Source organism: Danio rerio, chromosome 5, assembly GCF_049306965.1.
Source record: "Danio rerio strain Tuebingen ecotype United States chromosome 5, GRCz12tu, whole genome shotgun sequence".
In the NCBI taxonomy this organism is placed as follows: domain Eukaryota; kingdom Metazoa; phylum Chordata; class Actinopteri; order Cypriniformes; family Danionidae; genus Danio; species Danio rerio.
The window spans coordinates 2,220,451-2,236,406 of record NC_133180.1 but is presented as its reverse complement, the minus strand read 5'-3'; the positions used below and the strand labels follow the sequence as shown (position 1 = coordinate 2,236,406).

Sequence of the window (15,956 nt, the reverse complement as noted above, 5' to 3'; positions counted from 1 at the left end):
TGTACATACAACTCAACATCCAGATTTCTTGACTAACTGCATCTCTGTTTAATGTTTATCATCTTTTTTTCTCATATTTATTTTGTGTTGTCACTTTATGTACACTGGAAGCTTCAGTAGCTAAAACAAATTCCTAGTGTGTGTGACGCACACTTGGCAATAACATTTGATTTACTCAATTAATACGCGTTTAAACAGTTTTTAGATAATAATAAGCCTGTTTACATCCAAAAATACACGCATTTTCTATCTATTTTTAATATTCCAAACATGCTTAATGTAATCTTAATATTTCATTTGATTTAACTCAATTAATGTGTTTTAACAGTTTTTAGATAATAATTAGCCTGTTTACGTCCAAAAATACATGCAGTTTCTATCTATTTTTAATATTCCAAACATGCTTGATGTAATCTTAATATTTCATTTGATTTAACTCAATTAATATGCGTTTTAAACAGTTTTTAGATAATAATTAGCCTGTTTACATCCAAAAATACATGCATTTTCTATCTATTTTTAATATTCCAAACATGCTTAATGTAATCTTAATACTTCATTTGATTTAACTCAATTAATATGCGTTTTAAACAATTTTTAGATAATAATTAGCCTGTTTACATCCAAAAATACATGCATTTACTATCTATTTTTAATATTCCAAACATGCTTGATGTAATCTTAATACTTCATTTGATTTAACTCAATTAATATGCGTTTTAAACAGTTTTTAGATAATAATTAGCCTGTTTATGTCCAAAAATACATGCAGTTTTTATCTATTTTTATTATTCCAAACATGCTTGATGTAATCTTAATATTTCATTTGATTTAACTCAATTAATATGCGTTTTAAACAGTTTTTAGATCCAGGGGTTTTACATCTACAATTCCGTGACTTTTCCAAAACCGTCAGGTAAATATTCATGACCTAAAGTTTTATGTAATGTCTACGTACATGTGGTAAATAAGAAAAAATGCATGTTCAAATTTATTACAGCAAATCAAAATAAATGTGACAATCCATATCGTTTGTTTGTTTTATATCTGTAAAATAGTCTTTAGAAAATATCTTGTGAGATCATTTTTAGAAATGTTGGCTTCACAAGACTTATTGCAGTAAGAGATTGTTTCTGGACATGACACTCAAATGTATCTTGAATTACAATGAATGCAAGTGAGAGGTGAAGCTGAAACTGCAAGTTGCTTTTTGCCCTACACAGAGAAATTCACCTGATGGGACAGACATGGCAATTGTATTTGAAACGTACCCAATCTTATCATCTCAGATATATTCAAGCAAACAGATACGTTTTAAACCAATTTTCATGACTTTTCCGAGTTTATTTATTTTTCCAAAGCCTTTCCAGGCCTGGAAATGCCTTGCCAAAAATCCATAACCTTTCCAGATTTTGCAGGACCATATAAACTTGATTTAACTCAATTAATATGCATTTTAAACAGTTTTTAGATAATAATTACCCTGTTTACGTCCAACAATACATGTGTTCTGTGTTTCTGTTTTAATATTCCAAACATGCTTGATGTAATCTTCATATTTCATTTGATTTAACTCAATTAATATGTGTTTAAACAGTTTTTAGATAATAATAACCCTGTTTACGTCCAACCATACATGTGTTTTGTATTTTCCTTTAAATATTTCAATGTGGTTGGTCTAATCTTTACATTCGAATTGGCTTCACTTGAATAAAGTGTGTTCTAACAGTTTCAGGCAATGATAATAGTGCTTGTTGTGTGTGTTGTGCAAAGATCTTCTGTGGATTGACCTGCTGACAGGTTAATAAGGGTTTCTGAGAGTCAGACGCATTAGAGAATCAAACGAGCACTGAAATATAATGTGAACGATGACTGGCTGAGATTCTCTGTGAAGCCGGCGGGTCCTACAAGGTTAATTGTGCTGAGTTTAGAGGTCTGAGACCAACAGACTAGACATATTCAGACTCTTTACGTCATTTAAGAATAACAAAACACTTTCTCAAGCTGCCGTCACACTGGACTCTTCTCCCCATAGACTTCCATTCATACGCACGCGAATGCGTCAGACCGGAAACGCAAGCTCGTGCATCAAGTTTCGCAGTTCACTGCATTAGAAAGTTCAAGCTTTATGCACTCCGACTTGCGAAATCGCATCACTTGACTGCTTGAGACCAATCGAGGAGCAGAACATGACCTCTCTGGACAGGAATTTAATAATATGGAGCAATCGCTCGCTTTTTAAAATGTCTAATCATCATGTTTAATCCCGCCCTTTTTCACAAGCACTGCATGACAGTCAAGTTATTATTTGGTGTTTTTACAAGACCTCTGTCAGGTAGTGCATTTCCAATAAAAGTGTAGTGCTCCTTCAAGAACAGATGTGAGCAGGTCGAATTCTTTTTTAATATAGTCATAAAATCAGAAATGGCCATCAAGAGCCGCAGTGCAAACACAGCCTTAGTTTCACTTAGTAGAAGAGAACATTTCACAGATAAATGATGTAGCAGCTGCCAAATGACAGGACTGTGTTCTAGATGTTTGTTCAGACAGGCTGTGATCCACAATCGAGGTCTGAATGGCCTTCATCAAGTCTGTCATTTAAAGCCGCTCTAAGTGACTCTTAATGGAAAATGTCACTATTAAATGACAGACTTCAGAGAATTATGCATCCTGAAATATCACACCGCAGCAGCACTGCATCAGAGCAGACTTTAAGATATTAAACAATGAGACTAAAGAACATTTATGCATACTTTTTTTTTTGCATTGCAGTTTTAATGTACACTAACTAGTTTGAATTATTGAAAAAGTTTTGTATAACCCAGCATCCCCTATTAACAGACTTCAGCTAGCACAAAATGTACCTGCTAGTTATTATGCTGTGTTTACACCAAAAGCGAAACGTGCGGATAAATCGCGCTATTCGCGCGTAAATTGCTGCTTGAACATTTGAGTTTACTCGCTTCATTCGCGCGTCAAATCTGCTTCATTAATGCGTTTAATTCACTTCAGAACAGACGCAGATTCACGTGATGGGCAGGGCTTCTGTCTGCCCGGTGACTCTAGCTTCATAGCTAACATGGATTTTATTGAGAAAATAACAGTGTTTATGTGCTTTATGAAGACTGAAAACCAGTGTTGATACATTTAGGGTTGTGTCTGAGTCCACTACATCCTTTCAGAGGTGCAGCAGCTCTGTGAGCTCATAAACTCCGCCAAAAACTGAACCTGGATGACGGAGCGGTGCTTCTGACTGAGCCAAGCCCAGTTTGATGAACTGGGGCGATACGTCACAATCACGCCCCTACAAGAGCAAGCTCCTGATTGGTTAACGCGGCACGAATGTCTGCTGAAGTTCAGATTTTCGAACTGGAGTGATCCACGTGAAACGCGCGCAAAACACTCAATTCGCTCCCCGCCATTCGCGCGAATCGCATTATTTGCCCAGAGTCATTCGCGTGTATCGCGCCGCGTCATTCGCGTGTATCGTGCCGCAGGATGTCTATTCGCGCGTTTGCATTGACTTCCACTGCAAAAAATGCTTTACTTACTTAGATTTTTTGACTACTTTCTAGTCCAAATATCTACAAATTCTTAAATCAATAAGCATTTTCTAGACCAGTGGTTCTCAAAGTGGGGGTCGGGACCCCTTGAGGGGTCGCGGAACAATGAAGGGGGTTGCCTGGTGATTTCCAAAAATCTACTTATTATTATTAGGCCATAAGAATTACCATATTTTATCCATAACCAACTGAAGAGAAAAAAACAGTCCTTTATAGTAGCTTATTTACTAGTTCTATTGGATTGCGAACCCTGGGGTAAATACATTATATTAAAGACAGCAATAGCATCAGATGCAGCAGATTGATTTTCTGGCCCATTTACAGCACTGACATACATTAAAAAAAATTTAAACAAAGAATAGACTTGGGTCTATTGGTGTGTGTGTGCCATTGCATGCAAGGTTTCTGTATTTATAACCACCTCAGAGGATATTGAGGGTCGCGAGTCACTGGCATTGATATTTTAGGGGTCACGTGCTGAAAAGTTTGGGAACCCCTGTTCTAGACAAGCAAAACATCTTGTCTTGTTTTAAGAAATAATATGACAAAATGAATCCTTAAATCAAGCAAAACAATCTGCCAATGGGGTGAGCAAAATAATCTATCACAAATCAAAAAACAAGATTATTTTGTTTATTTTCAAACAATTAAAGAAATCTCACTAGATGTATAGAAAGCGATGGAAAACCGAAGTCAATCTAGATGGAGGCATGAAAAGTATTCCAAATGACAAACTTTAGCTGTTTTTCTCTAACCCCTGCCTGTGTGTGAAGTCGTTTTCTCAGATCCCTGCATGCTCAGAGTTAAAAATCGAGCTCAAGAAAGCTTTGCCAGCACCGGATTATCCACTAATTCTTGTTTCTAGTTCAGTGAATGAAATATTATTCCCCATAATGCCTTGAGCTCCTGTTCTCACACAGACAAATCAAACATCATCGTATTTGCCCGACATCTGTGATTCTGTTTTACAGATCTGACTAATCTAACCATAATTAAACAATGTTTACATTGCAATAAACTTCAACTGTATGGTAACTGTAAAATTGTTATTCTACGATCAGGCAATGTGTCTTTACATAAAGAAGCTCTTTGTAGAGATCAACTTATCATTGTCTCTGCATCTCTGCACTGTCACATTGGTTATAATAAGGCAGATCATTCTGTGAAGCACTGAGAGACGAAGTATGTGACTTGCTCTAAGTGAAATCACTTCATGTGGCAAGAAGCTATATCTGGAATTATTCATTCTCTTTTTTAAAAACAATAAAATGATGAAAATGCATAAAGTTATGTTTTGGAAAGGCCATGTGGAGTCTGCTTTAAGGTGAGCATCTGCAGCTAAAGCACAAAATGATGGGAAATGTCAACTGTTACTGTCATCTACATTACGGCTTAAAATGTTGAACAATAAGTCAAACAACTTGTAGCAGAATCAAATGTTCCCTACTAATTTTAGGCATTTTTGCATCATTTTACATTAATAATTGATTCAGTTTACTGTAATTTATACACTGTATGTACATATATGATTTTGAAATAAGTAGAAAATGCTTGAAATGTATCTGCAATGAGTGCAGTCCGTGCTACTCTAACTATTCCAAAAAGACAGTGGTGAGAAAACCTACAACACAACTAACTTTGCTTTGAAGTAGGGCTGCACGATATTGAAATAATCTGATTGTGATATTTTAATGTTCTGCGATATATATATATATATATATATATATATATATATATATATATATGTATATATATGCTGAAATTGTATTCATATTGCATCATATATATATATTTATATATATATATATATATATATATATATATATATATATATATATATATATATATATGTATATATATGCTGAAATTGTATTCATATTGCATTATATATATATATATATATATATATATATATATATATATATATATATATATATATATATATATATATATATATATATATATGATGCAATATGAATACAATTTCAGCAGAAGCCTTGAACAGCTACACTTTGAATTAAATCGTTCATTTAGATTGACTGGGATATTTTTGTAGTGGAGTGAATCAAACAATTAGCAAGCGTGAATAAATCTTTGGAGAGTTAAATAGTAGTCAGATATTCAGGTACAAGAATTAAATAATCAAATTTACACTGCCTGGCAGAAGTCTTGTTGTCGCTTATTCAAGCTGTATGAGCAACAAATAATAACTTGACTTCTGGTTGATCATTTGGTATCAGAAGTGGCTTATATGAAAGGCAAAGGCCTCTAGATGATGCTTATTTGAGCACAATATTATTTCATCATTATAATGATGCCATTAGGACAGTAAGCTCTGACTCTGCTTAGACTAAAGTCTCATCACTGAACAGAAATAATGTCCAGTATAGAATATAAAGTCCTGCTGCAGTGGAGACAGAATGAATATTGTGTCTGACTCCATCATGAGCTTGGAGGACTGCATACATACATCTCTGACATGACTCAAATCACTGATTAATAAAGTCATCTGGAATGAAGAAGAAAGCGTTCCTGCAGGATCCCAGAGTTCATCAAGACTCTTTGTGTTCATCTTTAACACCTCCTCCTCCATCTTACCCCAGACATGCTCAATAATGTTCATTTCAGGTGACTGGGCTGGCCAATCCTGGAGCAGCTGTGCTTTCAGGAGCTTTGATGTGGAGGCTGAAGTATGAGCAGGAGCGCTATCCTGCTGGAGAATTGTCCCTCTCCTGTGGTTTGTAATGTAATGGGCAGCACAAATGTCTTGATACCTCAGGCTGTTGATGTTGATCATCCACTCTGCAGATCTCTCGCATGCCCCCATACTGAATGAACCCCAAACCATGACTTCTCCTTCACCAAACTTGACTGATTTCTGTGAGTCTCTTGGCTCCATGCTGGTTCCAGTAGGTCTTCTGCAGTATTGGTGATGATTGATGCAGATCAACAGATGAATCATGGGAGAAATCCACCTTCAACACTTTTACACATGATCAACTAGAAGTCGAGTTATTATGTGCTGCTCTTACACTGGGAGACTTTAGTCAGGTAGTGTAATGTGAAAAGACACTGTACAGTCTTCATTGCTGATAATCTATAATCCCAGTTTAACATTGCAGATGCGGCGATGTGACTACTGCGAATGCACACATTGCAACATCAATGCTGAAACGATATATTGTGCAGCGCTACTTTAAAACAAAGACTATATAAAAATATAATATCTCAGTAGTTATTTTGCTTCTGAGCAAATGTGGTGTGAATCCAGTGTACATCTCGCTGTCTCAAAAGGTCATAGAAGACTAGACAAACTGAGGTCAGAGAACTATGAGACTTCCATTAACTGTCTATATTCTTTCAGTTTCTTTTTGGCTAAGTCTCTTTATTAATCTTGGGTCAACGAAACGGATGAATCGCCAACATATCCAGCATATGTTTTATACAGTGGATGCCCTTCCAGCTGCAACCCATCACTGGGAAACATCCATACACACTCATTCACACACATACACTATGGACAATTTAGCTTACCCAATTCTCCTATAGCGCATGTGTTTGGACTGTGGGGGAAACCGGAGCACCCAGAGGAAACCCACGCGAATGCAGGAAGAACATGCAAACTCCACACAGAAACACCAACTGACCCAGCAGAGGCTCGAACCAGCGACCTTCTAGCTGTGAGGTGCAGCACTACCTACTGCGCTACCGCGTCTCCTAACTGTCCAAATATTGTTATTTTATAATTCATCTGAACTGTTGCATTGTTGGGCGGCACTGTGGCTCAGTGGTTAGCACTGTGGCCTCACAGCAAGAAGGTCACTGGTTCGAGTCCCAGCTGGATCAGTTGGCGTTTCTGTGTGAGTTATAGGTAGGCCCACACGGAATCTGCGCGCGCAGAATTCCACAGATTTTCCGCAGATTTTTAGCCCATTATTAATTCTGTTTATTTACTTGAGTAAATGTGTAAATCTGAATTCATTCAGTTTTTATTCAGTAATTTATTACTTTTTATTTAATATATTAAGGTGTAAGTTATGATCCGCTGGATACTCCCAAATTAATTCCGCAGAAATCTGCAGATTTTTACCAAAATTCTCTGCAGAAATAGCAAAAAACATCCGCAGATTCCGTCTGGCCCTAGTTATAGGTGAATTGATGAACTAAATTGGCTGTAGTGTATGAGTGTGTGAATGAGTGTGTATGGGTGTTTTCCAGTGCAGCATTGTGGCTGGAAGGGCATCCGCTGTGTAAAACATGTGCTGGAATAGTCGAATAGGTGGTGACCCCTGATAAATAAAAAGACTAAGCTGAATGAAAATGAATGAATGTTGCATTGTTTATGCCTTGTTTAAAAACCTCCAGAGAAAACAACTTTCCAATCATGTACTGCAAAGTCACAAACAGCACAGAGAAGACGGTGAAGATCAGTGTGCAGTGATGCTTGATAAAATACTGCAAGAGCTTCATGTTCATTTCGAAAAGACCCTTCATTATAATGCTGCACGATGACCCAAAGATAATGAACAGCCGATAATTACAGCTGTTTCCATGGAGACGAGACGGCCAATGAGCATCTCCAGCTTTCACAAAGTACAGTCATATCTTCATCATCAAAGCAGCTCTGATCCACAGGTGAGCTTTAGATACACACAGGTCAAAGATGCAGAGACCTTTCCAACGCATCAAAACAATGAATTAACTTGTTATCTTTTGTAAATTACATTAATGGTGAATTATTTTAGTAGAAAATTTAAGTTTGTAAGAGGCTAAATAATCATATGCATTTGTTTATATGACAAAACATGTCTTTTTGACTCAAGAAGCTCAATACTGACTCCTATGGCAGATACTGATAAGATCAGTCCTGGTGTGTGGATGATTTTTATGATGTGGTCACATGTTGATTGGTGAGTTTGACTGTCTCAGCGTTTGGGCTTTAGTCACATGGTCAAGAAAGATACAAAATAGGTGTAAAACTCTGCTCTGTCTCTATTCCTGCACTCTCCTCCTCTAAAGTCTATCTTCACTGACTCTACTGCAGTCAGGCTAACTTCTGGACCTGCTCTCTTTGTCCCTCTCTCTCCCTCTGTGTCTCTCCATCTACCTCTGGTCGCTTAATTTTACATTTAAGCTGGGAACAATTTATATCACATGTTCTATCATGTCATGTTTGATAATTTTATACACCCATTTTGTAATTAATTCAGTTGTAACCACATTTTCAAGTATTTGTGAATTACTCTTAATTTAACATCAACATTTAACTGTTCCATATTGCAATACAACACAATCACATAATATCAGCGCTCTCCCACATTTATAGCTATTAACACTGCACTTATTTACGGTTTTGGTATGAGATTGCAGAAGAATGGTTTGACTAGAAATGTACAGTGTTTTACCATCATGCTGATCACGTTTTAGTCGCTCAGCAGAACTACAGTTCAAACCGCTGTGGTTAAACCCATTCTTACAAGTTAAAGTCTCCTAATTATGCCATTTAAAGTGTTGCTCATTTTGCTTTGAAGGTCTCCTAAAAACATTCACTGGCCACTTTATCAGGTACGCCTGTCCAACTGCACGTTAACGCAAATGTCTAATCAGCCAATCACAGCAGCAGCTCAGTGCATTTAGGCATATAGACATGGACAAGAGGATCTGCTGCAGTTCAAATCGAGCATCAGAATGGGGAAGAAAGGGGATTTAAGTGACTTTAAACGTGGCATGGTTGTTGCTGCCAGACGGGCTGCTCTGAGTATTTCAGAAACTGCTGATCTACTGGGAGTTTCACGAACAACCATCTCTAGGGTTTACAGAGATTGGTCCGACATAAAGGAAATATCCAGTGAGCGGCAGTTCTGTGGGCGCAAATGCCTTGTTGATGCCAGAGGTCAGAGGAGAATGGCCAGACTGGTTCCAGATGATAGAAAGGCAACAGTAATTCAAATAAGCACTCACTACCACTGAGGTCTGCAGAAGAGCATCTCTGAACACACAACACGTCCAACCTTGAGGCGGATGGGCTACAGCAGCAGAAGACCACACCGGGTGCCGCTCCTGTCAGCTAAGAACAGGAAACTGAGGCTACAATTCACACAGACTCACCAAAACTGGACAATAGAAGATTGGAGAAACGTTGTCTGCTCTGATGAGTCTCCATTTCTGCTGACACATTCAGATGCTCAGAGCAGAATTTTCCCTCAACAACATGAAAGCATGGATCATCCTGCATTGTATGGGGGATACTTTATGGGGGAGATTTTATTGGCACACTTTGGGTCCGTTAGTACCAATTGAGCATGGTGTCAACACCACAGCCTACCTGAGTATTGCTGCTGACCATGTCCATCCCTTTATGAGCACAGTGTCTCCATCTTCTGATGGCTACTTCCAGCAGGATAACGCAGCATGTCATAAAGCTCAATCATCTCAGACTGGTTTCTTGAACATGACGATGAGTTCACTGTACTCAAATGGCCTCCACACTCACCAGAGCTCAATCCAATAGAGCAGCTTTGGGATGTGGTGGAACGGGAGATTGGCATCATGGATGTGCAGCCGACAAATCTGCAGCAACTGTGTGATGCTACCATGACAATATGGACATTAAGCACAATTTCTATTTTTAAAAGTCAAAGCGGGTCCAACCCGGTACTAGTAAGGTGTACCTAATAAAGTGGCCAGTCTTCTCTGAAAGTAATCATCTGTCCATTAGCCATTAGTGTTTGAGCTGCTGAAGATATTGTCAGCATAGACTAAGAGGATTATAGATGTGGAGTTTTAGATGAACAGCGACTGACAGAAGCATCAAGCACACACTCACACTGATGCACACATGACCAGCACTCACAACACAGCTGTAGCTCCGCCCTCTTCCAAAAAGAGCACAATCTCATTTGCATTTAAAGCGACAGTCACCAAAGCACCACAATTAGGAGCCTAAAGGGTCAGTTTCAGAGAGCTGGAGAACATTATCTGTGAGCTATTTTACATCTTGTAAAAAGAGGCATGATAGGTCTCCTTTAATATGCATTAAAAATCTAAAGCGCACACTCAGACTTGCAGTAGAAGACATGTACTCATGTAACACAATCCCTGACAGGCCATTACACTAAACAAATGACTACATGTGTAGAAAAAGAACAGCAATAAACCTGGAAACCGAAGAAGAAACAATGCAGGAAAAGCAACATGATGGGCTTGTGGAGGAACTTAATGATGTGTGATGACTAGCAATTAGCCGGCGTTAAGACGAGTCTCCTCAGCGTGTGCTCAATTACAGACTCGGCATATGAACGACTAATAAAGTCCAGCTAATAGAGGAACTGCTGGACGGGAAATAAGACTGATATGAAGTTCATAAAACCATATGTGCGTGACTCTTGTGAAGCGTGCACTAGCTCACCTGCTCCTTGATCTCCTGGAGTTTGTTGCTTTGTTCTCGGATGTCATGGAGGAGCTGAAGTGCTTTATCATCTTCCTGTGACACTTCAACACGGGCCTGCTCCAGACTCCGCTTCAGACTCTACACACACAGAAACACACACACACACACACACACAAATCAAGTCCTGTCGTGACAGATCAGTGTATTGCCATTTGTGGATTGTTCCTTAGCTTTTCAGAAGGCGCTCTAGGCTAATGTGTAAAACACAGTGGATGGTGCTCTAAGCTAGTTTTTAAACAGCAGACAGTGCTCTAGGCTAGATTAAAACAGTAGATTGCGCTCTAGGCTAGTGTTTAACAGCAGACGGCACTCTAGGCTAGTTTTTATCAACAGACGGCACTCTAGGCTAGTGTTTAACAGTAGATGGCGCTCTAGGCCAGTGTTTAACAGCAGACGGCGCTCTAGGCTAGTGTTTAACAGCAGACGGCGCTCTAGGCTAGTGTTAAACAGCAGACGGCGCTCTAGGCTAGTGTTTAACAGCAGACAGTGCTCTAGGCTAGTGCTTAACACCAGACATTGCTCTGCACTAGCGTTTAACAGCAGACTGCGCTCTTAGCTAGTGTTTAATAGTAGATGATGCTCTAGGCTAGTTTTTCACAATAGATAGTGCTCTAGGCTAGATATATTATATTATAACATATTATATATTATACCAGCAGATGGCGCCCTAAGCTAGTTTATAACAGTAGATGGTGCTCTAGGCTAGTTTATAACAGTAGATGGCGCTCTAGGCTAGTGTATAACAGTAGATGGCACTCTAAGCTAGTTTATAACAGTAGATGGAGCTCTAGGCTAGTTTATAACAGTAGATGGTGCTCTAGGCTAGTTTATAACAGTAGATGGTGCTCTAGGCTAGTTTATAACAGTAGATGGCGCTCTAGGCTAGTGTTTAACAGCAGACGGCGCTCTAGGCTAGTGTTTAACAGCAGACGGCGCTCTAGGCTAGTGTTTAACAGCAGACGGCGCTCTAGGCTAGTGTTTAACAGCAGACGGCGCTCTAGGCTAGTGTTTAACAGCAAACGGCCATCTAGGCTAGTTTTTAACAGCAGACAGTGCTCTAGGCTAGTGCTTAACAGCAAACATTGCTCTGCACTAGCGTTTAACAGCAGACGGCGCTCTTAGCTAGTGTTTAATAGTAGATGATGCTCTAGGCTAGTTTTTCACAATAGATAGTGCTCTAGGCTAGATATATTATATTATAACATATTATATATTATACCAGCAGATGGCGCCCTAAGCTAGTTTATAACAGTAGATGGTGCTCTAGGCTAGTTTATAACAGTAGATGGCGCTCTAGGCTAGTGTATAACAGTAGATGGCACTCTAAGCTAGTTTATAACAGTAGATGGAGCTCTAGGCTAGTTTATAACAGTAGATGGTGCTCTAGGCTAGTTTATAACAGTAGATGGTGCTCTAGGCTAGTTTATAACAGTAGATGGCGCTCTAGGCTAGTGTTTAACAGCAGACGGCGCTCTAGGCTAGTGTTTAACAGCAGACGGCGCTCTAGGCTAGTGTTTAACAGCAGACGGCGCTCTAGGCTAGTGTTTAACAGCAGACGGCGCTCTAGGCTAGTGTTTAACAGCAAACGGCCATCTAGGCTAGTTTTTAACAGCAGACAGTGCTCTAGGCTAGTGCTTAACAGCAAACATTGCTCTGCACTAGCGTTTAACAGCAGACGGCGCTCTTAGCTAGTGTTTAATAGTAGATGATGCTCTAGGCTAGTTTTTCATAATAGATAGTGCTCTAGGCTAGATATATTATATTATAACATATTATATATTATACCAGCAGATGGCGCTCTAAGCTAGTTTATAACAGTAGATGGTGTTCTAGGCTAGTTTATAACAGTAGATGGTGCTCTAGGCTAGTTCATAACAGTAGATGGCGCTCTAGGCTAGTGTATAACAGTAGATGGCACTCTAGGCTAGTGTATAACAGTAGATGGCGCTTTAAGCTAGTTTATAACAGTAGATGGTGCTCTAGGCTAGTTTATAACAGTAGATGGTGCTCTAGGCTAGTTCATAACAGCAGACAGTGCTCTAGGCTAGATTATAACAGTAGATGGGGCTCTAGGCTAGTTCATAACAGTAGATGGTGCTCTAGACTAGTGTTCAACATGCAACAGACGGCACTCTAGGCTAGAGATTAACAGCTGACTGTGCTCTGGGCTTGCTTTTGACAACAGACGGCGCTCTAGGCTGTTTTAACAGCAGATGGCGGTCTAGGCTAGTTTTTAACTGCAGACAGCACTCTGGGTTAGTGTTTAACAGTAGATGGTGCTCTAGGCTAGTTTATAATAGCAAATGGCACTCTAGGCTGGTGTTTAATAGCAGATGGTGCTCTAGGCTAGTTTATGAACAACAGACGACACTCTAGGCTAGTGTTTAACAGCAGGCGGTGTTCTAGACTAGTTCTAAACAGCAGACAGCGCTCTAGGCTAGTGTTTAACAGTAAATAGCGCTCTAGGCTAGTGTTTAACAGTAGATGGCGCTCTAGGCTAGTGTTTAACAGTAGATGGTGCTCTAGGCTAGTTTATAACAGTAGATGGCACTCTGGGCTAGTTTATAACAGCAGATGGCGCTCTAGGCTAATGTGTAACAGCAGATGGTGCTCTAGGCTAGTTTATAACAGTAGATGGCGCTCTGGGCTAGTTTATAACAGCAGATTGCGCTCTAGGCTAATGTGTAACAGTAGATGGTGCTCTAGGCTAGTGTTTAACAGTAGATGGCGCTCTAGGCTAGTGTTTAACAGTAGATGGCGCTCAAGACTAGTGTTTAACAGTAGATGGCGCTCTAGGCTAGTGTTTAACAGTAGATGGCGCTCTAGGCTAGTGTTTAACAGTAGATGGCGCTCTAGGCTAGTGTTTAACAGTAGATGGCGCTCTAGGCTAGTGTTTAACAGTAGATGGCGCTCTAGGCTAGTGTTTAACAGTAGATGGTGCTCTAGGCTAGTGTTTAACAGTAGATGGTGCTCTAGGCAAGTGTTTAACAGTAGATGGTGCTCTAGGCTAGTTTATAATAGTAGATGGAGCTCTGAGCTAGTTTATAACAGCAGATGGCGCTCTAGGCTAATGTGTAACAGCAGATGGCGCTTTAGGCTAGTGTTTAACAGCAGATGGCGCTCTAGGCTAGTGTGTAACAGCAGATGGCGCTCTATGCTAGTGTTTAACAGCAGATGGCGCTCTAGGCTAACGTGTAACAGCAGATGGCGCTCTAGGCTAATGTGTAACAGCAGATGGCGCTCTAGGCTAGTGTTTAACAGCAGATGGCTCTCTAGGCTAGTGTTTAACAGCAGATGGCGCTCTAGGCTAGTGTTTAACAGCAGATGGCGCTCTAGGCTAGTGAGTGCTTCTATAGTCCTCCTCTAGGGTTCTTACATTTTAGGGTTCTTTCTTTTTCAAAGTCAAGCTCAATCCCTCTGCAAGTGCTTTCCCGGTGTATTTTCAAACTGTTTAAACATTTTACAATTGTGGCAAATCACATATCTACAAACTTCATCACATTATAACAGAAGGTGTGTGTTAGAATACACTACGATATATACAGCATGTTTGTTGGCCCCAGCCCAACACTGAACTACTGTCATTTACTCTCTTAAATGTCATTTACTCACATCTTAAATGTCATCTTTTATCGTAACTGTATATTGTAAGAAATGAGTCTGCCTCGACCCAACTTCCACTCTAAATGGTGAATTGATGCTCATTTTCCAAAAGGGCTGACTTATGAGAGAAAAGAGAAGTCAACAAGGTCTTGTCTCTGCATTGTTTGAGGTGACTACATCTCAACCAAATGGTAACAATTGTAGAATGGGGATGGGTGTGGTGCACAAAGAACCATCTCATCAATGGTGTTGAAACTGCATTAACATGGAGAGATAGGGAGAACAGCTGGGTCAACAGCCAAGGAGCAACTTCATTAACATCTAAAGGCAACATCAAAAACAGTATAAAGGTTTGAGTTTAAGAATGTTCAGGGTTCATTCTGACTCCGGTGAACCCAAGGTACTGCCATGTATTTTGAGACTGCTATGCTGAATAAACATCTTCATTGAGATTTTCTTCGTCATCATCAATTTTTCTTACAATATATATATTTTAGTTTTATGCATTATTCACGCGTGGAGTGATCATCTTCATGCATTGTTCATCCAAAAGCAAAACGATTCATTTAAATAGATAACTATTTTTACCTCTATTGAAAAATCATTTATTATGTAAGCAACACAATTACATTTTTGAGCATATCAAATCACTTTTAAAGCCTAAACAATATTAGAATCTTTAAGGATTTCCTGCAAGTTCTGATCCTGCACATGAGGCCAAGCACACTGAAGCCAGACAGTGTGAGGATCAGCACTAGAGTATTGTTATGTGTGGTGTTTTTGTACTCACGCTGCATTCAGTGATGTAGGTGGCGAGGTCTTGCTCCAGGATGCTCCTCTGCGTCTCTGAGGCTTTGAGCTCCACATCTTTCTGCTGGAGGACTGACTCCAGATCAGTCATTTTACGCTGAAACCGCGAGATCTCCTGCTCCATCTGAGCGGCCACAAACACAAGCACCAGGTCTAAATGCATTTTACAGCAGCGCTCCGACAACACAACCATCACCTCAGTATATCAGATTATGAGATGTTGTTGAGTGATAATATTTCTTAAAAAAATGTTATTTTGTTAGCTATGTTTTTAGATCATTTATTAATGTAATGATATTAAAATAAACAGGTAAAGATATTTTTAAGAACTAATTAATTGTAATTCAGACTAAAAACGGTACTGAGTGTTGAGGTGCAAACATTTAGTCTTGAAAACACTGTGAATGTGTCAAAACCTCTGCAGATATTCTGACTCTGATTGGCTGTTGTCATTTTCCCGCCTTTGAGTTCAGCTCTGGACTCCAGCCAATAGCAGAACAGCAACTACTAAGGAGGTGGGGCTAAAGATA

At 39.4% G+C, this 15,956-nt stretch overlaps 2 protein-coding genes across 17 annotated transcripts in view; both read right to left on the bottom strand.

The window, feature by feature from the left end:
- Positions 1-15,956, bottom strand: part of si:ch73-55i23.1 — a 782,803-nt gene that overhangs the window by 533,841 nt on the left and 233,006 nt on the right. The window lies entirely within an intron of this gene.
- cita (citron rho-interacting serine/threonine kinase a) overlaps positions 1-15,956 on the bottom strand; it is a 233,759-nt gene that overhangs the window by 103,369 nt on the left and 114,434 nt on the right. For all 16 annotated transcript variants that reach the window (XM_073951757.1, XM_073951760.1, XM_073951763.1 and 13 more), the window contains exons 12-13: positions 15,407-15,550; positions 10,972-11,091 (exon numbers count right to left, since the gene is read on the bottom strand). In XM_073951757.1, coding sequence (XP_073807858.1) covers positions 10,972-11,091; positions 15,407-15,550 — 264 coding nt within the window. The remainder of the gene's footprint in view (positions 1-10,971; positions 11,092-15,406; positions 15,551-15,956) is intronic.